At 63.9% G+C, this 24582-nt stretch overlaps 2 protein-coding genes across 2 annotated transcripts in view; one reads left to right on the top strand and one right to left on the bottom strand.

The window, feature by feature from the left end:
* LRRC75B (leucine rich repeat containing 75B) overlaps nt 1–10273 on the bottom strand; it is a 15655-nt gene extending 5382 nt beyond the window's left edge. The window contains exons 1-4 of the mRNA XM_057744895.1: nt 10254–10273; nt 4523–4658; nt 1217–1375; nt 927–1115 (exon numbers count right to left, since the gene is read on the bottom strand). Of these exons, the coding sequence (XP_057600878.1) occupies nt 927–1115; nt 1217–1375; nt 4523–4658; nt 10254–10273 (504 nt within the window). The remainder of the gene's footprint in view (nt 1–926; nt 1116–1216; nt 1376–4522; nt 4659–10253) is intronic.
* Nucleotides 8658–24582, top strand: GGT1 (gamma-glutamyltransferase 1). The gene is made up of 14 exons (XM_057747244.1): nt 8658–8673; nt 13823–13991; nt 14522–14686; nt 15311–15441; nt 15559–15645; nt 18295–18487; nt 18725–18882; nt 19722–19871; nt 20277–20413; nt 23072–23259; nt 23426–23553; nt 23665–23777; nt 23849–23962; nt 24312–24582. The coding sequence occupies exons 3-14, from the start codon at nt 14526–14528 to the stop codon at nt 24456–24458; spliced, it is 1707 nt and encodes a 568-aa protein (XP_057603227.1). The 5' UTR covers nt 8658–8673; nt 13823–13991; nt 14522–14525; the 3' UTR covers nt 24459–24582.

Here is a 24582-nt window from a genome sequence, read left to right as displayed (position 1 = left end):
CAGAAGAAGCGCAGCTGGGAGACTGGCCGGTGGGCTCTGGCCTCGGCTGGCCTCCAGTGTGCTCTGTGGCCCTAGGCGCACTGCCTTTCTGCAAGCCTCAGTTTCCTCATCACCCACCTGCAGGCCAAAGACCACCAGCTTGGCAGATTTCGGCCCACAGGCTGGGGCAGGCTGTGGTGGCAGCGGCTGCAGCGCATGGGGACGTGGGCAGAGAGGGGGGTGGCTTGCTCACTGGTGACGCTGGGACCAGAACCCATGTCTCCTAGGGCAACCCAGGGCTCGGGATCTGGGACTCAGGTACCTGGTGTATGTGGAACCCAGCCCCTGCCCGTCCTGATGTGATGTTGTGATGTGCAGGTGCCAGGTGTGTGCACTCAGCTGGGCGTGAGCTGCCTGTCAGGAGGATGGGCACTGTGTGCTGTGGCTGTGTCTGAGCTGCCATGGTGCCACGGAGAGGCTGCGCCCGCGGACCATTTGCGCTGTTGCTTCCCCCCGGGGCCTGGCTCCAGGGTCCAGTGCAGCGCCTCCCTGGAGTGGGGAGCCGCCCTCCTCCCATTGCCCCTCAAGACAAAACGACTCGCCCCCACCTGCCCTCTTCCCAGCTGCCCTCCTTTCTCGGCAGGGCCTGACTGTGGGCTCATAGCTCCAGGCTTGGGGGCACCCTCTGCACCTACAAATGACATCAAACCCCAGAGGCACAGTCACGGGACCCCCTCCACGCTCACAGTCCCCCCCCACCCCCCAACTCTAGCCGACCGCCCTCCCTCCCTCGCCCTCCGGCCCAGACGAGACCCCCACCCGCTGCAGCCAGATGTCCCCTCCGCTCGGAAGGCGCCCGGCCAGCGCGCGCAAGGCCAGCCCCGCCCCACCTCCCGGCCCCGCCCCGCCTCCCGGCCCCGCCCCGGCCGGCCCGCTCCTTCCCTCGCCTGGCTCAGGAGGCGCAGCAGCTGCCCGGCGCGCTGGGGCCGCCGCTCGCGGAGCGTGGACTGGCTCTCGCGGAGCCAGCGCACCCGGTGCTCATAGGGCGGGGGCGCGCACCCCGCCGCCGCCCCGGCCGCCGAGCCCCGGCCCGGCCCGGCCCCGCCCCCGGCCCGCTCCCTCCAGGGATGCTCGCGCTGCTCCGCGCGGGGAGCGCGGGATCCGAGGCTGCGCGCCCCGGCCGGGCCGGAGCGGAGGAAGGGAGGAGGGTTCCTGCTGGGGGCCCCTGACCTCCCACTCTCGGCTTGGGGGTGTCACTGGAGGAGGCCCTCGCCCGCTCTAGACCTAGCTCGAGCGCTGTCGCCAGGAACTGGAGCCGCCGGGACGAGGTGGCGCGGCTAAAACCTCCGGCCCCAGTGCTCAGTGTGGAACCGTCGCTTTGGCGGTGCAGGGAGCCCTGGACATGGAGTCAGGGCGGGAGGGTGGGGGTCCTGCTGCCGTTTGCCAGCTTTAGGCAGTGCCAGCACCTGCTTTCAGACTCTTCCCCACCCCACCACCTCCGCAGCCAGCAGTTGTAGTATCCGACCTGTCAGCCCTGCATGGACACTACTGTGTAGACAAATTTTTACCACCCCTCCCTGCTTGGCTGGGGGCACACTTGGGCAGGCCGGCGGCCCCTGCCATCCATCTCGGAGACAAATGGGATGGGGCATGTGGTTCACCATCTCAGCCCAGCCCTGCCCCTGCTTCAGTCTTCCTCCCTGACAGAAGCGGGGGGACGTGTGAGGGTGGATGGGCCCTGGCGACTCAAGGGACCAGGCTTGAGCTAGGGACCCACTAGCTGGAGAGGCCCTTGTTGGAGGCCTCCTGCCCCTATGGCACCCCCCCCACCCAGCTCTGGACCCCTCACATTCCCGGGGTAGGGGGCATTTGGGGCACTAGGCTCCAGACGCTGACCTCCACAGCAGGGAGGGTGTGTCCAGCCTGGGAGCACAGTGTAGCCAGGCACGGGTGTAGGAGGGGTGAGCACAGGCAGTGATGGCTGGAGGGCAGGCTGCCCGAGGGCCCATGGTGAATGACGGCAGAGTTAGGCTCCTTCTGGGTTAAGAATCGCCCCCCACCCTGGAGTGTGTCTGAGAGTGCTGGGCTCTGTGGTCCCCTGGGGCTGAGCCCCAGAGACAAGGCAGAGAGCTTGACCACCCACTGAACCCCAACTGCCTGCTTGGGCACTCGCACTGGGCCTGTTCCAGAGGCCTTCCTATCCTGGGCCCTTCTTTCCTGCCTTCTACCAACTGGACCCAGACACCTCCCTTCCCCCCTCTGTAGCCAGCTTTGTCCTGGGGCCACCTTGGCACCACAGGTTTCCTCCCTGGCAAACCTGCATGACCGCCTGGCCTGCCTTCCTCCAAGCCCAAGGCACCGTCACTAAATTGACGTGGTGGTGACGGGGCCAGAGACTTCAGCAGCAGCCCCATTGCCCCAGGGGCCTCACAGACCCCTACCCAGAGCTGGCAGCCTGGTAAGACCTCCCCTGCCCCAGTCTCGGGGCTGGGGCCAGAGCTGGGATGACTCCCAGATCCGGACCATATCCTTCCGGAGGCTGAGCCGGGCCTGGACATTGTTCCCTGAAAAGCGAGAAGGCCGAGGTGGGGGTCCAGGGTCGGGGGCGGTGGGAGGCAAGGGAGGGCAGAGCCTGGATGCTGGATGTCGTGAAGGGCGCGTCCAAGCAGCGGCAGAAGGGGGATGCCCAGAGCTTGGAGCCCCGTGGAACGTGGAAAACTGCTCCCCAGCCCCACCCCTCACCCCCCGCCCCACCCTCTGCGTCCTTGGCGGAGAGATTCCTGGAGAACATTTTCCAGGAAAAGAGGGAGGGGTGGCATCTGGGCCCAAATCCCTGGATGGGCCTCCCTCAGCCTCCTGTGGGTCGGTGGTGAGGCTGACTCTTTCTAGCCTAACCTGATTTGGACAGGGGGCCCCGCAGACAGAGCTGTGTCCTCGGGAGTGGGGGGCTCTCTCCCCCCACTGGCCAGCCACCACGTGGGCCTAACTAAAGCCTGCTGGCCTCTCTCCCTGAAGTTGCCCTGGGCAGCTGCGCTGTGTTTGGGGAGACCCTGTGTGTGGGGGGGGCGGGGGGGCCTTCTCAGCCCCCAGGGCAGATGTGGCGTTGTAGAGGTTCTCGGGGCAACCCTGCCACCCCTGGGACCCAGTGAGGTAGGAGGCTGGGGAGCCAGAGAGTCAGGTAGGACGGACCCTAGGCCCTGACGGGGGCATCCTGGGCCGCAAGTGGGACCCACCAGGAGACCAGTAGCACTGGTGGCCCAGCGGGAATGACACAGAACCAGGGTCCAGATGACCCACCAGGTGGGGTGGAGGGCTGTGGCCAGTGCTGCGACGGGACCCGTCCACACTTTGGGCCTCCTCTCTACCCACGCAGTGGGATAGTCCAAGCCCAGGAGGAGGAAGGGCAGCCCAGGGCTGATGGAACCTCAGCAAGGTGCCAGGTGCCACTGAGCCTCCTGGTAGCCACGGCAAAGAAGGATGCAGGATGGTTTCGGAACTCACTGGGAGGAAGGAAGCAGACGGATGCTCAATGGAGACAGTTTCCCCTGGAGCTGGCTCTAAGGGACAGGTTGTGAGCTTCCTGCAGTGCCAGGAGTCCCCATGAGGGCCACAGGTGCAGGCTCAGGCCCTGGCTACAAATCCCCTGGACCTGCCCCCTTTTGGGGCGTACTAACATGGGCAAAGTAGGTAGTGGTATTAGTGTTCTGCGGCTGTCATAACAAATTGCCACAAACTCGGTAATGGCTTAGAACGACAGAAATGTATTGTCTTCCAGTTCTGGAGGCCAGAAGTCTGAGATCAAGGCTTTGGTGGGGCTGTGCTCTCTGAAGGTGCTAGGGAAGCGTCTTTCCTTGCCTGTTGCCAGCTTCTGGTGGTGGCTTGCAGTCCTCGGCCTTCCTTGTCTTGTAGCTATTTCACTCCAAGCTCTGCCTCCGTGGTCACAAGGCCGTCTTTCCTGTGTCTGTGTGTCTCCCTTCTTACAGAGAGGCTGGTTGTTGAATTTAGAGCCTACCTTAACCCAGGATGACCTCATCTTAACTAGTGACTTTACTGACTCTACTTCCAAATAGGGTCCCATTCAGAGTTTCCAGGTGGATGTGGATCTGGGGGGAAACTATTCCACCCACTACAATAGGTTCTGCAAAACTATTTCCTCTTCTGTAAAATGGGGAAAATAAGATGCCCATCTGGCAAAGGTGTAGGATCAGACGCAGCCAGGAAAGCGTCCAGCACACATGCACGTGGCACGTGTAGGCTCTCATCACTCTTCCGTGGCTTCGTGCTCAATCCACCCAGCCACCTGAAGGCCATCGTACCTCCACTTAGTGGTGATACTGGGCCCCGTGGATACTTCAGAGACAAAGACACAGGAGGTCGAAGGAACAGCAGAGGTGGGAGCTCTGACGCGGGTCCAGGGGTCACTGCATGTGCCAAGGAGGACATCAGACCAGGAGGCAGAGGAGGGCTTCCAAGAGGAGGCGGAGGCATTGAGGTTGGGGCCTGATGGAAGAGTCCCTGTGGCAGGGCTGTGGGTGAACTGTACAGAGGAAGGGACGGGCCGCAGCTGACAGGAAATTATCCGGAGGGCGACGTGCACGTTTGAAGGATTTTTCGGTGGGGGAGGGACGTGCTCAGAGCTCTGGGGCTGCAGCAGGGAAACAGCGAGGGGGCTGGCGACCCTGAGGAATTGCCGGGGGAGGGGGGAGGTGCGGGGGGTGGGAGGGGGTGCAGAGGTAGGGGCCGCTGAACAGGGCTTGTGAGGATGCGTGGGCAGCCGCCCAGGGCTAGGCTCTGGCTAACGCGGCCCGTGGAGGTCTGGGAGGGTAGCTGCCTGGCTCAGGTTCCAGCTTGTCAGTTAACCCGGGGCATCTGAAACACCAGCCAACAGGATGTCTCAGCAGGACCCAGCTAGAGAGTAACTGGGTCCAGGGTGAAGAGGTGAAAGGGGCCAAGCAGATGCTGAGGAAGGGGGTGGGGGCAGGGTTTCTAGAAGCCCAGGCAGGCTGAGCAGGGCGTGCACGGAAAGCGTGGGGCAGTTTTGACATCAGAGGAACTATGCATCCATTTAGCCCTGGGCAGGATCGCGGGGCGGGGGGGTGACTGCTGTAGACAGGTGGGCTTGGGCATGGCACCCCCCCCCCCCCACCTGGAGACGGGAGTATGTCAGCTCTCCCAGAGATCACACTGCATGCTGGGGGCAGGGCTGGGCTGTGGACCAGATGCAGCCTTCCTCCCCTACCCCCTGGAGCTCCCAGACACCACAGATAATTACCAGGTGATGCGATAAATGCTACCTGTGCAGGGAGCCACAGGCAGGGGTGATGGGGAGGCCCGGAGGGAGGCACTTGTGACCTCTGAGCTGTTCATCAGGGAGGGAGAGGCGTCTGCAGACCCAGCTGCTGGACTATGGAGTTTACTCACGGATAGCCCAGGGTCTCCTCTTCCTGCCCTCAGTTTTCTATCTGGAGAGCAGAGACCCTGGGATTGAAGTTGAGCCCAGACCCCATGCCCCCCTCCCCTTTTTTTATAAGTTATATTTGTTTCACCTATTTTTATTTTTTATTTATTTTTTTATATATTGGCTGCGTTGGGTCTTCGTTGCTGTGTGCGTGCTTTCTCTAGTTGCGGCGAGCAGGGGTTACTCTGCTGCAGTGGCTTCTCGTTGCAGTGGCTTCTCTTGCTGCGGAGCACAGGCGCTAGGCATGTGGGCTTCAGTAGTTGTGGCACACAGGCTCAGGAGTTGTGGCCCACGGGCCCAGTTGCTCCACGGCATGTGGGATCTTCCCGGACCAGGGATCGAACCCGTGTCCCCTGCATTGGCAGGCAGACTCCTAACCACTGCGCCACCAGGAAAGTCCTAGAGCCCACGCCCTTGGTTGCGCTGCCAGCCTGCCTCTGAGTTTGGGAACTGGACTTGGTCTACCAGGTGCCACACTGGCTCTGCTGGCAGAAGTTCCCAGGGGTTAACAACCTGACAGCCCTGGAGGCCCATGCACTTGGCTGAGCTCCAGCCTCTGTCCTCACATCAAAGGTGGCTGCTGAGATGGTGAACTCCTACAAGGGTACGGGGGGGTGTCTGGGACACAGGGGGCTCCGCCTATGCCTGCCACCGGCCAGAGCTCACCTCCCACCACCCCTGGGCCACACCAGCCCCTTCACCAAGCCTGAGTTCTCCTTCCATCCCTTCAGTGCGGTCTTCATGGCTCTGAGAGGTGGTGGCCAAGTGACCATAGGGTGTGGGGTAGCCCCTGCTCTGTGGCCTCTGGTAGTGGGCAGGGTGTTAGGCCAGTCTCACCGGAAGCGTGTACAGAAGGCATTCCAAGACGGCAAACTGGGACTTGACATTGGGAAGAACTTGGCAACCAACCAGTCTCGTTCTTAGAGGTAATGAGTTCCCTGTCAGGGCATGTGTGCAAGCTGACCTTTCTGGGGTGATGGAGATGGACGCTCAGAGGCGAAACATTTGAGATTCTGTGATTCTCAAGTTGATGAAGATGAACTTTGTTCAGCCAGTTGACCAAATGTCTCCCTGGTGCGGATCCTAGGGGACACAAAATATCCTGAGCGACATTAGGTTTCCTGACTCCCAGTGGGCCCTGAGATCCTGGCCCAGCAGTTCCAGAGGATGGGTCAGGTGCTGTTTGTGTCTGGACCTGCCTGCCTGGCTCACTCGCTTGAGGCTCCCAACTGCATTGAGGGATGTTGCGTCTATTTTTTCACCCTGGCTGTGTCACGTGGGTTGCAGGATCTCAGTTCTCCAGCAGGTATTGACCCAGGCCACGGCAGTGAAAGCCCGCAATCCGAACCGCTCGGCCACCAGGGAACTCCCAGGATGTGGTGTCTCTACCAGCCAGATGTCGCCCACCGGGTGCACAGGCTCAGCTGGCACTTCCTGGGGCTCAGACACAACCAGTCTCTGAGGACCCGACAGCGGGGTGGGGCACCACGGGCAGGGAGTGGTTTGCAGGTCTTTCGCCTTTTCCTGGGTTGCTGTCCTGCTGAGTAGCTTTGGGCAAGTCCCTTTTTCTCTTAGGCTTCAGTTTCCTGTGCCAGGAGGACCCTGCTTGCTCCCCCAGTGCTTTGTTTTTCCAGGCATAGACGTGGGGCAGACCTGAGCCTGTCAGAGCAGGAAAGGCCTTGGAGGCCACTGTAGGCCCATTGCTCAGAGAGGGGTGCTGGGCCAGGTGCCTGCCTCCCCGCCCACGGGTCCACGGCCTGAGGCTCCTGTCTGAAGGCCCACTAGGCTCTCTAGGTCGATGGTGCCAGCACATCAGGGGTGATTCGCAGATGAAAGGCTTCAGGTTGGTGGGGTGGCCCCCAGGCTGCCTTGGCAGCTGCTCTGCCTGGAGGCCAGCCCAACCCAGGGAATCTCCTCCAGGAGCAGGGACACAGAGAGCCCAGATCAGCCAGCCCCCAGCCAGCGCCCCCATCAACACTCTGTCTTCCCACGGCCCCTCGCCTCTGCCTGGCTCCCAGAACGGCTGAGGAGGGGATGGTCGCCCACCGGGTCTTAATGAGTGAGCCGGGGTTAATGACTACCCAGCCCGGTGACACATTTACCCGCCTTCCCAGGCTCTCAAAGTCCAGAAGTGCTGACCTGGCCTTCAAGGTCTGCGTTCAGCCACTTCCTTTTCCTGCTTTGATGCCTCAGGGCTTGGGAAAGGGTTGCGGAGTTCAAGAGTCTCCCTTGTACCCTCGCTGCTGCAGAGAGGCCTCCAGTGCCTGGTCTCCAGGCTCACATGGTTCCCTCTGCCTGCCTGGCCTCCCCAGGTCAATCCCAGTGCTGTCTGGATTCCGGCCCGCCTCCCCACGGCCGGTGTCTGCCCCTCCCTCGGGGTCCTGGGCTCCCCCTCTTCCTTTGTCGACTGTACTATCCCATCCTCAGTCTGGCTGGGGGCTCCTTGAGAGAAGACGCTGAATGGGCCAGGATCAGATGGGAGCGTGAGTGAGTGAATGACTGACAGATGAGTACACGCAGGCAGCAGGCTGTGTGTGGACCTCAGAGGCACCGCAGCGTTGAGCCGGCCAGCCCTGTGGAGGCACCCACCCCATCTGTCGGGCTGGGGCAGGTGGGGGCGTGAGCAGACAGCCCCATCATGACCCCAGAAAGTTGGGGGATGAGGAAGGCCCCCCCAGGTCACGTGACCCCCTCCGTCCTGGTGACCAGGGTCCTTGGAGTGGCAGCCTGTGGACATCTGCAGCCCCGGGGGTGGGGTAGAGGGTGTCCGCTAGCCAGGAAATGTAGGGAAAACAGCAGGCTCCTCAGGCCAGGCGGGGCCTCTGATGCTCACACACCCATCCCTGCTGGTGGAAGCGTCTGGCTGTGGCCCAGTGCTGTGGGACCCCTCTCCGGATATGGTAAGGGGCCAGGAGTTCTCCTCCTCCCAGAGGACCCTTGACCAGACCTGCCTCTGCCTGAAACCCAGCCTCATTCAGCCCTGCAGAGGTCCTCAAAGCTCAGGTCTCTTATGCAGGGTTTGGGACCCCACTGGGCTTGAAGTGGCCAGCCGCTCTCCCCCGGTCACACAGCCCCAGGGACAGGACAAGGAATTAGTCCTCTTCCCACCTGGAAAGGTTCCTGTGCCTTTAAAGCCTCCCCCACCCCAGGCCAGCAGGGGGAGGGAGGGGAGGAGCTGGGCACAGAGGACTCAGCTCTGTGCTAGAGTACAGACGGAGGACCAGCCTTGCAGCCAGGTGAGCTGGGGCCGGATGGGCGTCTGGCTGTGCCCCAGTGCTGTGTGACCCCGAAGCACAGCTCACCCTCTCTGAGCTTCTGGATATCGTAGGAGTGAGCAGCTCAGGCTTGGGGACTCTTGGGAGCATCTGGAGGACTGGCTTCCAGCCCAGCTCTGTTATGTCCTGGCTGTGCTCTGGAGGAGTCCCTCTTCCTCTCTGAACCTCAGTTTATATACCTGAGTAATGGGAGTGATCTGCCCTTCAGGGTAATGGGGGGTGGGGGGGGGCATGTGTGGATGGATCCCACAGAGGGGTCGCACAGATGGGCAGAGCCGTAGGCCCTTGGTCTGAGCGGGTCTGGCCTGGGAGCCTCTGTTTCTTGCCTGGTAAGTGGGTTTGAAGATGCCTGACCAGGCTTTCCAGCAGACTCTGCCACAGGTGTGGGGTGGCTGGAGGAGGGCAGGGAAGTGGGCAGCGTGGAGAAACTGAGGCCCAGAAGGATGGGGCAGCCTGGGGTGGTGGGAGTCACTGGGGCTCAGGTCTGGAGTGGAGGTGAGTGGCAGTGGGGCTGAGGCGCGGTGTCCTCGGGCCACATCTGCCCCTCTTTGCGGCGGCCGTGGTGGGGGAGGGTGATTGCACAGCTCCAGGGGGCGCTCGCCCTCTTGTGGTCATCGCAGGCACCTATCGCTCTTTCAACAGGCGTCCGGCAGCTAGTGGTTATCAGGTCCTGGGGAAGCGGCCTTTTTCCTGTTCTCAACCCTATTCCGCCAGGGTGGGCAGCAAGGAAGACAGACCCCAGCTCCGGTCTGGGTGGTGGTAAGCGTCCTGCCCGGAGCTGTGTTCTCACACCTGGGGGACGTGCCTGCTCGCTCCTGGCGTTGGTGGTAAGGGAGGTGGAGGGGTGCCTACCTGCCCGCCCGTCCATTTGCCTCCAGGGCCACGTCGCTTCTACCCAAGCCTCGGCTTCTGGCCTCTGAATGGGCTTGGGGCTGTGCCCAGATTCACCCCTGTGACTCTGGGGCTGGAGGATTAACAGAGAAACTCCAGGTTGCCGGCTCTGTCTCACGCTGCTTCTTGCTCTCCTCTCTGCTGTGTCCTGGAAACTGCTTGGTCAGCCTAGATTCTGTGTGTGTGTGTGTGTGTGTGTGTGTGTGTGTACGCGCGTGTGCATTGGGAGGGGTGGTGCTGATGGCAGAGTCAGTCTCTCTGGCTGGGTGAGGCTTGCATATTCCTGCAGGCAGGGGGCTCAGCGCCTTTTGTGCCTAGGATAGGAGCTGAGGGGTCTGGAGGAGACCTGCAGCCCAGACCCCCTGCCCCCGGGTCCCCTCTCTGCATGTGGGGGTAGGGGCTGACTGAGACAGAACATGACACACATGATATGGGAGGAAGGGCTTGCTTTGTCCCGTACGTCACGCCTCTGTCGACACGGCCTCCGAGATGCCTTCGCGCCTGTCTCCCTTCCCCAGAGCCTGCCGCTGCTGCTGGTCTGCACGTGCGCCCCGTGGCGGGTCCTCCGACTTGCCCCAGCCCAGGCTTCTCCTGTTGGGGTCACTTGTGGGGTCTGGGTCATCCTCTGCCCATTCAGACCTTCTTCTTACCTTTCTGCCGCCGCGCACATGTTTTACGCCATCCCAGGCAGGGAGAAAACCATTGAGCAGGCTCAGGCAGGCTAGGGACCGAGCCCTGCGGCTCTCTACTGCAGAGCCTTCCCGGCCGACTGCCCTGCGATCCAGCCATTCACGCGGGGCCAAATCCCCTGATGTTCCTGGCTGCTGTGAGGCCCTCAGGGACAGGTCTTGGGCCTTGAGCCCTGGCTGCTGCCTTGTCCATCTTCTTAGTCACCCTGGTCTGCAGGGGAGGGGGTGGTGTCCAGGGAAAGAGCTGCCGTGGCACCCGCTCCCCAGGGTCATGCTGGTTGAGGGTTTCATGATCGTGCGTTGGATGGGTTCCGTGCTGAGCCTGGCCAAGGACAGTGGGTGACGGGACAAGGCCTGTCCTGGCTGTGTGACCCAGGGCAGGCAGCGATGTCTGGTCGGCCCCTGCATGGCCTGTCTTGAGATGATGCAGCCTTGTGGGGTTACTGCAGATGAGATGCTACACATGGGGGCTGCGAGCCGGGGAGCAGGGGAGGGAGGCGTGACTCAGGGAGTGGCCAATCCTTGTCCTTGGCAGATGAAGGCCAAGGGGGGAGGGGGTGGTGCCCACGTTCCCCTGGGGCGGGTCTGCAGCTGCTCCTGACTCCTTCGGTGGGCTGCTCAGGGACAGGCCGCAGCTTGGGGCAGGGATGGGGTGGCCAGGTGCGCACGGCTGGGCTGTGTCAATGGCGACCCGCTCTGGCCCTCTCTGGACCCTGCCTTTCCAGGCTGTTCAGGTGGGCCTGGGGCGCTGACGTTCTTGGATAGGTGGGAGAACCTCCCGGACGGGAAGCCCTGGGCCGCGCTCCAGGGAGGTGCCCGTACCATCCGGTGGTGGGGTGGGGTGAGCCTCCCAGGTCCGGGTTCTGCGCTGGTGCAGGTGACAGCCACGCTGCGGGGCCTCAGGAGCCGTCTCTGGGACACCGTGTCTGGCCCTGCAGTTCAGACACCGGACACGGACAGGGCGAGCCCGTGGGGGACCCAGCCTGGGGCTCACGGAGGGGTTTGCCCAGCCGGGACACCGGCCCTGTGGAGGGGCCAGCGTCCGGGAGGGGGATGGCCTGCCTCTGTCACCAGGCCTCTCCTTCCCCACTGGGGCCACACCCCTTTCCTGCTACCACCATCCAGGGGACCCCAGGGGTCACTGTGGACAGCACCTCCCACCTCCAGGGCCCTCCCAGGGCGGTGCGCACTCCAGTCCTCGGTGACAGGCCGCGTCCCCGTGCCTCCTTGCCGACGTGACGTGGCACGACGGCCGCCTCCGGGCAACCTCCCTGCCAGGCTAGACCTCTCTTTGGGGACGGCTCGCCCTGCCCCTCCTCTGATGTCCTCGGGGACCGCAGGTGCCCCCGGCGGGCCCAGCGCCTGCTCCTCCCCCCGCGGGACGAGGTGAGCACGTGTGCTCCACCGGCCCCTCCAGCTCCCTCCCCGCCGCGCCTGCGGCTCCTGGGAGGAGCCCGACCCCCCAGATCCCAGCCCAGCTCTGGGCCCCTGGGGAGCTCTGCAGGGGCTGCAGGCGGGGCTCCTGGGCGTGGGGGCCGGGCCCTCACGGTGGCCGCGAGTTCCCAGGCACACGCGTCCGCCTCTTCCTCCTCGGCCAGCGCCCCCGCCCAGCGCTGTCTTCTGAGGAAAGGGGTCTGTCCTGGGCCTCGGGTAAGCCCGCCGGGGTCACGAGGAGCAGGGCTGGGGTTAGGGTTAGGGGTGGGGGCCGCGCACCTGCTCTCTGGCCTCAGGTTCCCCCCCGGCACCGATCTGGGTGAGAGCCAGACCTCTGAGCTTAGACGTTGTTTTAGTGCGTCTTTGAGAAAAATGTGCGTGGGAGACGGGAAGCAGAAGAACAACGCCCCAGCAGGGGGTCTTCCGCGGGGCTGGGACGGCTGCCGGTGAGGGGCTGGCCCCCCTACTGCCCTGCCCAGGGAGGAGGGGACAGGCCAGTGCGGCCCACCCCTCCCCCGACTCCCTGGTCGTCAGCCTCGCAGGATACCCTCTGCCCTTTGCGGAGCCGCTTGGGCTCTTGGGTGGAAGGACGGACAGACGGATGGATGGAGGGGAGGCTGGAGTGGGACCTCAGGGGGTCTTGGCTGGCTTGCCCCAGAGGCAAGGGGAGAGTGGGAGGGGAGAGGAGGACACAGAGTGGAGGGGTCTCAGCTGATGGTCCCAAGCCCAGAGGAATGAGGCCATGCCCTCAAAGTTCATGTCCCCAAAGACCTTGCTGGCCCCTCTGTCCCCAGCGTGGCTTGACTCAGTGGACAGGACTGGGGGCCTCCTTGACGGGCGGGCCTGGGCCTGTGCTGGGGAGGGGGGCACCGGCCCCGCCCGCCCTGCCGCATGTGATGGGAAGTTCTAGGTCTGGGACACAGGCCTGAGGTTGCCGGCTCAGCGCCTGAGGTCCTGCAGGCCTCCCAGCACAGTTACCTCCATCGGGAACCCTTAACCCTGACCCAGCCTCCCTCCCGGGGTCCAGGGTATGCCCTGAGGGTGGTCAGGCTTGGCAGAGGGCAGGGACTGTGCTCAGGGCCGTGGGGGGGCAGGACCTGGTTGGCTTTTCCGAGAGAGCCCTTTGGCTGCTTTTCTGAGGACGGAAGAGCAGGTGCTGCTGGTGGGGGGGAGGTCCCACCAGAAATGGTGGTGCCCAGATTCAGGCAAGGCGGTCAAGGCAGAGAGGGGGCTGGCGTGGACCCTGCTGGGGGTGCGGGGTGGTAGTCTGCTGGGCAGCCACCCCTGAGCCCGGGGAGGAGAAAGCCCTTCCATGCTGGGGTCTGGATGCCCCCCTGTTGGGTGGGACTCCATTCCTAGACCGTCTCTGGGAGACCCTGTCTGGCCCTGGAGTTCCCAGCCTCTGAATAGGGACAGGGAGAGCCAGAGGGGTCCCAGCCTGGGGCTCTCCAGCAGACATCACCTTTTGGAGGGAACTGAGTCCGGGAGAGGGGACCCCCTGTCCCTGTCACCACACCTCTTCTCCATTGGGTCATACCCCTCTACCTGCTGTCATCGCCACGGGGACCCCAAGGGTCACTGCTGTCCCTCCCTGCGCAGCCTGGCAGGAAGTCAACAGGGAAATAAATGGTGAGCGGAGGCTGACTGGCTCCTTTCTGCCACACGCGGGCCTCCAGGCACCCCCCGCAGAGCCAACACTTACCTACTGCTTCACATCTTCCAACCCACTTCATCTTCACCATACTTCCAGCCGGCCCCTCTGTCGTTCCACTGGACAGATTGTCAGATGGTCAGTGACTTGCCCAAGGCCCCACGCAGGCGAGACAGGGCAGGCTGGCCCCGGAGCCCCTGCGCTCCATCCCCTCGGCCGGCACACTGGTCCCCACCCCTTGGTCACAGGACAGCTCCCTGCCCGGCTCTGTGCAACCCCCCTCACTGTGCGGGAGAAACGCAGTATGGGGGTGGCATTCACACCAACGTGGGAGGGAGGGACCGCCTCCTCTTGACTCCAGAGTTCCTCAGAGGCAGACACACCTCACATTGCTCCTCGGAGGGCCAGGCCCAGCCTGCTTCAGAGACACCCTCTCCGTTTCCAGGAGACAGCCCAAGCTGTGTGGTCCCGGAGTCTCCTCGGAGCAGATTCTGTGGCCACAGGCTCCTGCAGCGCGTGCAGGAGACCCCAGTTACTTCTCCGGCCGGTTCCGCCCAAACCATCTTTTGTGGCCACCTCCCCAGGAGGCTCGGGGCGCCCACCTGCTGAGGAAGGTAGGCTCTGGTCCCGCAGTGGCTCATCTGATGACTTCAGGAGACTGTGGGTGCCCCCTCAGAGGGCACGACGGAAGCTGAACCCCGTGCTTCGTGGCAGGTCACTCTGGGGACCCAGGGACAGTACCGGGAAGGATTCAGGCCAGGCCTGTCCCTCCCAGAGTGATCTGCTTGGCGGTAGAGGATATAGACGAGGTTCTGCAGAAGCAGGGTCTCCTCTCTGGAAGTGAAATCTGGGGAACTCTGGGAAGGGTCCCTGCTGGAGATGGGGTCCTTACTGGGAGGGGGGTCCCAAGGATAAACAGGAGAATTTGGGGGGCAGAGATGGGTCCAGGAGCTTCTGGCAGACAGAGGGGCCTGAGCAAAGCCTGGGGGGCTGGGTGGACCACGTGTTCTGAGGGCCAGAAGGAGACACGGGGTTGCATTTCTGGGGCTTGACTTTGTGCTGTGCCCCATGGGGCGAGGATGTGCCCAAGTCCAGGCCAGCAGTGGTCCCCTGACCTTCTGCCTTCCCACCCCTGTGCCCGCAGAGCCATGAAGAAGCGGTCCATGGTGCTGGCCCTGGTGGCCGTGGTCCTAGTGGTCCTCATCATTGGCCTCTGCGTCTGGCTGCCCGAGACCTCCAAGCACCACAGCCGTGTGTACCCCAGGGCTGCCGTGGCCACGGATGCCAAGCAGTGCTCAGAGATTGGGAGGTGAGTGGGGCAGGGCGTGGGCACACAGGCCCTGGAAGACAGCCACCTTGGCGAGACCCTCGCCCCTCTGGGACTCCGTTTCCCACTGGTAAACGGGCCGCCTGGATGAGGGGTGTTTGGTGTGCTGCCTGTCCTGTCCTGGACCTTCTTAGCAGCTTCTGGTCACGGGGGAAAGGGACGCTGGCCCCGGGAGCAGGGTGTGGGTCTCCCAGCGTCCAGCTGGGCCCTTTTCTCAGTTCAGGGGTGTCTGTCTGCTCAGATAAACTCTGCTGTTTTATGCTATTTTTAGATCCATACCTTACACGTTACAAAGGTCAGTTCTCATTAAAAACTTAAACAGAAAAAAGATGTTATTCATAAAAAAGTAACAATTTCCCATTTTTTTCAAATTGTAAAAGTCACAGACAACTGTTTGCTTGAAAAAGAGGAACGTTTCAGCCCGTTGGTTTTAGAACACAACAGTTTTTCACGTGAAAGAATAAAAGACTGTGGGCTCCTCTCCGTCCTCCTTTGGGCAGGGTGGCAGGGTGGCATGGTGGCCGGGCGGCGGGGCGGTGGGCGGTGGGCGCGCACGTCGGAGGGCGGAGCCTGCAGGCTCTGACTCCCAGCCCGTGCGGCCGGCAGGGATGCGCTGCTGGACGGCGGCTCGGCAGTGGACGCGGCCATCGCGGCCCTGCTGTGCGTGGGGCTCGTGAACGCGCACAGCATGGGGGTCGGGGGCGGCCTGTTCCTCACCATCTACGACAGCAGCACGCGTGAGTGGCTGGGGGGGCCGCCCGCCTCAGGCTGCCCTGGGCTGGACCACGCCTGGCTTCACGCGGGTGAGGGAGGGGGGGTGTTGGTCCGGCCCGCCCACCCGCCTCTCCTTCCAGGAAAGGCCGAGGTCATCAACGCCCGAGAGGTGGCCCCTCAGCTGGCCTCTGCCGGCATGTTCAACAGCTCGGAGCAGTCAGAGGAAGGTGAGTGCGGGCGCGGTGCCAGCGCAGGGCCGGCACGAGCTGCGGGGAAGACAGGAGGACCCCCACCCCGCCTGGGACTGGGAGTGGCTCTGGCAGTCCCCTGGCATCCCTTCCTGGCCCCTCGACACCCTGCAGAACGAATGGTCGAGCCCGTCATCTTGGAGGAGAAAGAGAGCTCCTGTTGTTTCTGCTCAGGCCCCTCCAGGGCCCCCCAGAGCTAGATCATGGAGCGAGTGATGCCTAGTATAACAGCTCGCGTGTACTGAGGGTCCTGGGGCCAGCGCTCTGCTCAGTCCTTTTCACCGATGAGCCCCTTGAATCCTCCCTGCATGCTTGGCAGGGGGAGGGTGGTGTTAATTCCCATTTTACAGGTGGGGCTGCTGAGGCCCAGAGAGGTCATGTGAATGGACTAAGGTCACACAGCTGAATGGTTTTAAAGAGCATCCAAGTCATTCATTCGCTCGTTCCTTTGTTCATCTGTGGGGATAGCTCTCTAGCGTATGGGGCGAAGTCTCTTTTTTCTAACCTGCCCTTAAGCCAAGAGGGAAATTCCTGCAACTCCGCAGGCAGCCAAGGGAAATCAGTGGCCATCAGGGTGGCGCCCCTGCAAGGACCCCAGTGGATTGCTGGATGAGGCTGGAGGGGCGGAGGGGTGGGGATTAAAGGCCACAGTGAGTCTGATCCCCTCCCGCAGGCTCTGGCCCTGCATGGAGCCCTGGGCGGGGCCCTGAGAGCAGCTGCTTGGAATCCCCTCCAACACACAGTCTTTGAATTTTTACCCGTTGGGAAACTCGCAGTGTATAGACGTGAAATCACTCAGATTGTGGGAATCTTAGAGACTTAGCCTCTTTGGATGCTTGGAATTCATCTATCTAGCTAGGCTTCGTTGGGCACCTCCTACAGCATCAGAGGCTGTTCCCCAAGCCAGTAGACACAAAAGTAACAGATAAAATGCACGTTCCAGGTGGAGCAGGGAGAGAGAACACACCCAGGTGTGCCACGTGCCGCAGCGCCGCCTGGAAAGCAGAGGCTGGAAGGGCTGGAGGGTGTGTGGGTTCACCAGGTGCCCTGCTCAGGGCGTGTGAGCAAAGACCGAGGCTGGGGCTGGGCGGGGCAGCCGTGGGGGTGTCTGGGGAAAGAGGAGGACACAGGGTCAGGCGGAACCTCCCAGGTCGTGTTGGACCTCACAGGCCATATGTCTGAGTGAGGTAGAGGTGTTCCCTGAGTCAGGGTGGGGGGGGACTTGGTTGGACCTGGCCATTTTCCGACGGGACCCGTCAGAGATGCCATGAAAGAGGGGGAGCAAGTTACCTGCCTGTCAGGTGGCCTGTCAGGATTTCACGGTGATAACCAGGGAGAGATGCGGGGGGGGCGCTGGTGGCTGGAGCCGAGCACACTGGAGGGCGGGGCTGCGGATTTGCTGACGGGTTGGGTGTGACATGCACCCAGGAGTCCCGGGTGAGGCAGGGTCTCAGGGGTGCACATGGAAGGACAGGGTGGTCCTTACAGAGACCAGCAAGGCTACGGGTGTGTTAAGTTTGAGGTGCCTTTTGCGAGTGGGCAGGTGCACCCTGAGATCTGGCCATCAGGGGAGCAGGCCAGAGCGTCACCTTGGGAGCTGTCAGCAGGTAACGGACCCTGCAGCCTGGGGTGGGGGAGGGGGTACCAAGAGTGCACACAGAGGAGGGGGTGGGGAGATGCAGAGGTGACACAGGAAGAGAATGGGGGCCAGGTGAGACGAGAAAGAGACCCTGCTCTGGCAGCGTGGGGGTCACTGGTGACCTTGGTGAGAGGGTGGCCTGAGAACCTGGTTGGCCCGCGGTCAGGGCAGCACTTATTTGAGGGGAGGAGTTGTGTGCTGGGTGTCAGACCTTCTGGGATGTGCAGATGTGAGAACCCGGCCCTTGGAACCTGTGCCCTACTCCAGGGTGGGAGAGGCAGCTCCAGAGCTGCAGCCGACAAGCCTGGGAGGGGCCAGAACAGCCCCCGCTTCCTGCGTCTCAGCGGTGAAAGCAGGAGGGTTCCTGGGAGCTGGGGCTGTGGCTGCACCTTTCTGTGTCTGTGCCTGGCGTCAGGGCCCGGCGGGGACAGCGGGGCCTAGTGGGGCGCCAGGGTCCAGGGCTCTGTCTCGGCTGGGAAACGGACCCACAGAGGGGACGGGGCAGGGCGTGGGCTCAGGTCCCAGCTGGGACAGTGGAAGAGAGCAAGAGCGGGCCCTTGCTTTGGGACCAGCCCAGCCTTGAGGGTGGCCTGGGCTCGCGCGGGGGGCCCTGGCGGGTTCTGGGGAAGTCCTTGGGTCTTATGGGGTGAGGCGCCTGGTGGCCCGGGAGGCTCAGACTGAGAGATGGCAAGGTCCAGCTTCCTTACACTCTCGCCGTGCCACCGTGAGCCTGGCACAGGACTTCAGACATGGTGGCACCTGCAGAGACAGACACCTAGGCCTGGGCCAACAGGACCCAGGGCCCGTGCTACCGCCCCTCCCTCCTGCACCCTCGGGCACCCGAGCCAGCGGAGCCACACTCGTGCCTGCTGAGTCCGGACACGACTCCAGACACCCGTTTCCTTCCTGAGCCCCACTGGCCCCACCTGGGGATGTGCCTGGAAGGTCCCCGCGTGGAGCCCCTCACCCGGGTCCCTCTTCTTCGGCAGGGGGGCTGTCGGTGGCGGTCCCAGGTGAGATCCGCGGCTACGAGCTGGCACACCAGCGGCACGGGCGGCTGCCCTGGGCGCGCCTCTTCCAGCCCAGCATCCAGCTGGCCCGCCAGGGCTTCCCTGTGGGGAGGAGCTTGGCGGCAGCCCTGCAGAGAAGCCGGGCTGCCATTGAGCGGCAACCCGCGCTGTGGTACGTCCGTGGTCCCTGCCGGTGGGCGTGAGCCGGTGGCCCTTTCAGGAATCCGCGCTGATTGTGGGACCAAAGCCTGGCCCGTTCTGAGCCTGGGCGTGGGGTCCCGGCCCCACCTGGGCTGGATACCGTGGGCGGGGGCTCCCTGTCCTTTGTCCTCCTGGGTGTATGTGTGTGTGGGGGGGTTGTCTGAGCCCGCCCCACCTGCCTGTCTCACGGGAGCCCCCTGTCCCCCAGCGAGGTGTTCTGCCGGGACGGGAAGGTGCTGCTGGAGGGGGACCGAGTGACCATGCCACGGCTGGCCGCCACCTACGAGACGCTGGCCTCGGAGGGCGCCCAGGCCTTCTACAACGGGAGCCTCACTGCCCAGATTGTCAAGGACATCCAGGAGGCTGGTGAGCGGGTGACGTCAGGGGCCTCGGGCCAGGAACACCCCAGCAGGAACCCTGAGCCTGGGGTCCTTGGGTGCTGCCTGGCCTGGACATTGGACTCTCAGGGAGTGCCTGGCAGGGGAGGGTCACAGATGCGTCTGCAGGTGGTGACAGGCCATGGATCCACAGCTCCTGCAGCCCAGGAGAGAAAGCCCGGGGGTCGGGGCAGGGGGAATGCAGGTGTAGGCAGTGCAGACCCTGGAGGACTTCCTGGAGGAGGTGGCGTCTAAGCCACAGATGAGGTTTGACTTTGTAGGCAGAGAGAAGAGTTTGAGGCCCAGAGAAAGGGGTTTTAATTCTCCAGGCGGATCTTAGGGGATGAGGGTGGGCTTGGTGAGAGAGGCACGGGAGGGGCTGCGCGCAGCGTGCTGGGGGTGGAAACTTGCGGGCAGGTTCCGATGGGGTCTGGAGCCCCACATGGCCTCGTGGCCTTGCCAGGTTCGTTTGGCCAGTGTGTCGGGGAGGAGGGTGATTAGCACGTTGACCTTTACCACTGACTCCGGGGATTAGCCTGTAAGTACTTGGTCTGTCTGGAGCTGTTTCCCTGGAGAATTGGGGGCCTCCACCCACCTGCTCGTCACAGGAGGAGGGGCTGGGGGAGAGGGGACGGGAGCAGACACTTCCCACTCAGAGGAGATCCTCTGGCCGCCGAGAGAGAGACGGTGGACCGGGAGCCAGAGGGGCAGCAGGGGAAGGGCGCTGGCCCGGGCCTGGCCAGGGGGACGTGGCACCGTCAGGGAGGCCCTGGGCTGACAGCCCCCCAGCAGTGCGCCCCAGCCCCGTGTCGCCCCACCCCACGGCAGGGGGCATCGTGACGGCCGAGGACCTGAGCAGCTACCGCGCGGAGCTGATCGAGCACCCGCTCAGCGTCCGCCTGGGCGACGCCCAGCTCTACGTGCCCAGCGCCCCGCTCAGCGGGCCCGTGCTGGCCCTCATCCTCAACATCCTCAAAGGTCGGGCCCTCCGCGGCCCTGCAGCGGCACCCTGGGCGTGGGCGCAGCTCTGAGGCCTCGGGGCCACGGGGTGGCTCCCGGGGCCGGAGCTCATGCGGGGTGGCCGGGTCCAGAGGCACGTCTGTAAATCGGAGGGGTCATCTGTGACCCCGTGGGCCGTGGACCCCCCGTGGCGGACGTGTGAGGCCCAGACCTGGGGGACCCTTGCTTGCTCCCACCTCCCCCGCCTCCCAGGCAGCCACGGCTGTTGCTTAAGCGCCCCCGTTCTCACGGGGAGCCACGCGGGTCAGGGAGGCGTGGACCCACCCCCACCCCACCCCCACCCCCACCGCCAGTGGCACTCAGCTGTCCCGGCCGAGCTGGGATGTCCTGGGGCCACCAACCTGCCTGGCTCTGCCCACCCAGGGTACAACTTCTCCTCGGCGAGCGTGGAGACGCCCGAGCAGAAGGGCCTGACCTACCACCGCATCGTGGAGGCCTTCCGGTTTGCGTACGCCAAGAGGACCCTGCTTGGGGACCCCAAGTTTGTCAATGTGACTGAGGTAAGGGGTGGGGGTGGCCTGCCATGGAGGTGCCAGGAGGGCTCCCTGGGCCACCCCAGCCTCACTCAGCTTTTATTTTGTTTTGATCTGTTCTGTTCTATCCTCTTCTGTTGGCCACGTTGGGTCTTTGTTGCCGTGTGCGGGCTTTCTCTAGTTGTGACAAGCAGGGGCTACTCTTCCTGGTGGTGCGCAGGCTTCTCAGTGCGGTGGCTTCTCTTGGTGCAGAGCACAGGCTCTAGGGCACACACGGGCTTCAGTAGTTGTGGCGCACGGGCTCCGTTGCTCCGCGGCATGTGGGATCTTCCCAGACCAGGGATGGAACCCGTGTCCCCTGTGTGGGCAGGCGGATTCTTAACCACTGCGCCACCAGGGAAGTCGCCTCTCTCAGGCTTTGTTTATGTGTTTCTGCCACTGACTCTGGCCTCAGGCCTGCTGTGTGCGGGGAGGGACTGTGGACGCTGAGTCCTGGCCTCTGCCCCACGGAGCTCGCAGGGTGGGGAGGCAGACTTGTCAGTGGGGAATTAGGGGCCTCCTCCACCACACTGCGACCTCGGGGTGTTTGCATGTGCTGTGTCCTCGGCCTGGAAGGCTCCGGAGTGGCCAGTGCCGGGGTGAGGAACACGTAGGGGCATCACAGCCCTCATGGCGGGGGAGGAGGGGACCAGCATTCCAGGTGGGCAGAGGCCCCGGCCACGTGCTCCCTGGTCACAGCCGGGAGCTAACTTCCCAGATCCCCACCCAGGCCCTGCACCACCCGACCCCCTCATGCGCCAGGTGCCCCGGCTCCTGGCTGGATCTCCAGCTCCACCGCCACTGTGTCCCTCATTATCTGCTTGGACCCCCTCCCCACAAGGTAGACCCGCAGACCCCTCTCAGCTGCCCAGCGGCCCCTCTTCTCTTTCCTGGGGATGATTTTGCACTCACTGCTCCCCACCTGGGCCCCGGGCGTCCCCGAGGTGGTGGAAACCGCTGCATCACACCCCGCTCTTCCCTGCGTCCCCGCCGAGGCCAGCCTCCTGGTCCCTGCCGAGGCCGGCCTCCTGCTCGTTGGCTCTCTGACTCCACACGCCCTGCCCGTCCTGCACAGCTGCTCTGCCTCCTGGGTTCCCAGCCTGCGCTTTCCAATGGGCCGTCCCCAGAGGGGCGTGTGCTTGTGGGTCCGGCACCCCCCAGCTGCTCCCCCTTGGGGCAGACTTGGCCGCCGCCTCCTCTCTGGAGCCTTCCCCACCGAGTGCCCGGCCTTCCTGCCTCCACACCTGTGCTGTGGCATCCCGAGAGGGTTCCCCTTCGGCCCTCGCTGCAGCAGCCCCCTGGTTCACCCATGCCTCCTGCCCTCGACTTTTTAATTTGCAAAGTTGTGTGCACTTTGGCACATTTCCTTCCTCTCTCCGCATCTCCATCCACCTCTGCTTTGCACTCCCTGCTTTTTCCTGTTAGACACCTAGGTCAGCCTTTCCCCAAGGGTTCCATCTGTGTCTTGAGGCCCGCACCTGCTGTTGCTGTCACGTCTTCAGTCTCTTAGCCTCCGTGGACCCCCTGGGCTGCTGTCTTGTTGATTTTAAGGCCCAGAGCAGTTGTCTTGTAGGATGTCCAATTCCCGGATTCAGCTGTTTCCTTGGAAGTAGATTCAGGCTGAACATTTTCCCCTTGGATTAGTCATCCAATCTGTGGGTGTTGCTGGAACCTTCTGGAGGTATTTCCTCTGCTCAGCCTCCAGGGCCCTGTCTTGCCCATGAACTCAACACATCAGGTGTGGTCTATCACCCACCTGAGACAGGTTCTTCAGAGCCTGATGAGCACATGTCCCAAGTCAGTCTCGCAACTGTCCCCCAACCGCCCCTTCCACAATGTTCACAGCCCCAGATTGCAGCCAGTCTGGACTGAAGACTTGGGGCCTTTCTCCATCCCTCCTTCCCACCTGGTGAGCCCCCAGCATCTCTCACCTGGTGGATGTCATAGCCCCCCAATTAGGGAAGGTCTCAGGGTGCAGCAGTAGTTGGGGTCCGCCCCCAGATGGCTGCCAGAGGGATGACACCCATCAGCTGCTCACTCCTCCGCCCCCAGTGCGGGTGGCTTTGGAGTGCTTGTAGGGCCCGCGAGGACCCACGGGATCAGCTCCTGCCAGCATCTCGAACCTCTTCTCTCTCTGACCCCAGTCACCGCCTGCCTGTCACTCACAGGCCTGCCCCAGGGCCTTCGTGTTACCACTCAGGGGGCTTTTTCAGATAGCACCTCCTCCGAGAAGCCCTCCCTGACCACTCTGCCCCCACCCCGTCGCTCTCCACTGCCCTCACCTGGCTTGTTCTCGCCAGCACACCCCTGCTCGCCTTCGTCTTCCCTGCTGTGAGAGTGGGGACCTGCGTGTCTGTTCCCTGCGGACCCCCCCTTGCTGGGCACGGAGCTACAAGCTCTGAACGAAAGAACGAATGACTGGGTGCTGCAAGAGTCGGGGCTTGGAGGGCGGGCAGACGCTCAGAGTCGCCGGGCAGCAGCAGAGACCGAGGCTGGGGAGAGGGGGCAGACGGGGCACCTGAGGCTTCGGGTGCAGGAGGGCTGCGGTCAGAGCCGTGGGGGGGGCTTCCTGAGAGCTGCCCGCGCAAGCCCGTGCCCCCTCCTCGCCTCCCCCACCTCCTCAGGCCAGCTCTGGGGTCTCGGCAGGTGGTCCGCAACATGAGCTCGGAGTTCTTCGCCGCCCAGCTCCGGGCCCGCATCTCCGACAGCACCACTCACCCAGCCTCCTACTACGAGCCCGAGTTCTACACGCCGGATGACGGCGGCACCGCCCACCTGTCCGTGGTCTCGGAGGACGGCAGCGCCGTGTCGGCCACCAGCACCATCAACCTCTAGTAGGGCTGCCGGGCGGCCGGGTGGGCCGGGGGCTGCCCGTGTGTCCCAGAAGGGGGTCTCCGCGTGGGCAGAGCACGTGCCCCCGCCTCCCTGGGGAGCGCGCTGGCGCTTCAGGAGGCTGGCGGGGAGGGCGGGGCACAGCGCTCTGACCCACGCGGCCGGCAGCTTCGGTTCCAAGGTGCGGTCACCGGTCAGCGGGATCCTGTTCAACGATGAGATGGACGACTTCAGCTCCCCCAACATCATCAACCAGTTCGGGGTGCCCCCCTCGCCGGCCAACTTCATCAAGCCAGGTGTGTGGCAGGGGGCTGGGGTAGGGAGGGGGCTGGTGTCCCCACAGGCAGCTGACAGCTCCTCTGTCCCCTCCCCCCCCCCCCCCCCCCCCCCGCCGCGGCCGGCTGCAGGGAAACAGCCGCTCTCGTCCATGTGCCCCGCCATCGTCGTGGGTCAGGACGGCCAGGTCCGCATGGTGGTGGGCGCCTCTGGGGGCACACAGATCACCACGTCCACTGCGCTGGTACGTGTCACCCGCCGGTGCCCTCAGCCCCTTGCCTGCTGGGCCACGCTGACCCCATCGCACACCCCCAGGCCGTCATCCACAGCCTGTGGTTCGGCTACGACGTGAAGCGGGCGGTTGAGGAGCCCCGGCTGCACAACCAGCTTTTGCCCAACACCACGACGCTGGAGAAAGACATCGACCAGGTGGGGGGGGGGGGTAGGGTGGTGTCTGAGTCACAGCAGGGCCCCCGGGGAATCCTGGAATGGGGCCTGAAGCGCCAGAGTCATCGCGGAGTGGACGATGGCTGCTGTCCTCTGCCGGGGGCAGATGACCCTCACGCCTGCCGCCTGGGCCACGCTGCACCCCCTGCAGGGAGGGCCAGGCCACCTGCTCCAACGAGACCCAGTTGGCCCGGCTGCCCCCAGCTTGCCGATCCTGGCCGCTCAGCCGGAAGTGGCAGCACCTGGGTCTGTGAAGCCCACGCCCGCACAGGTGTGGCTCGGGCAGGGTCTCGGGCCCTTGCTGAGGTCTCCCTCTCCCTGCCGCCCCCAGGCCGTGGCTGCAGCCCTGAAGACCCGGCACCACCACACCGCGGTCACTCCTACCTTCATTGCTGTGGTGCAGGCCGTTGTCCGCACAGCTGGCGGCTGGGCGGCTGCGTCAGACTCCAGGAAAGGCGGGGAGCCTGCGGGCTACTGAGCGCTCAGGCAGGCAAGGTGCACTGGCAGCCCAGGGATGAGAGGCCCGCTGGGGGCGCGGAGCGGGGGCAGGAGTGGGACTTTGGGGGACGTGTTTCCCCTGTGAGCGGCAAAGCAGTGCAATA

Source organism: Hippopotamus amphibius, chromosome 8 (genome assembly GCF_030028045.1).
Source record: "Hippopotamus amphibius kiboko isolate mHipAmp2 chromosome 8, mHipAmp2.hap2, whole genome shotgun sequence".
NCBI classification, from domain to species: Eukaryota; Metazoa; Chordata; class Mammalia; order Artiodactyla; family Hippopotamidae; genus Hippopotamus; species Hippopotamus amphibius.
Note: the sequence above shows the minus strand (reverse complement) of the source record. Positions and strands in the feature narration are given on the sequence as shown.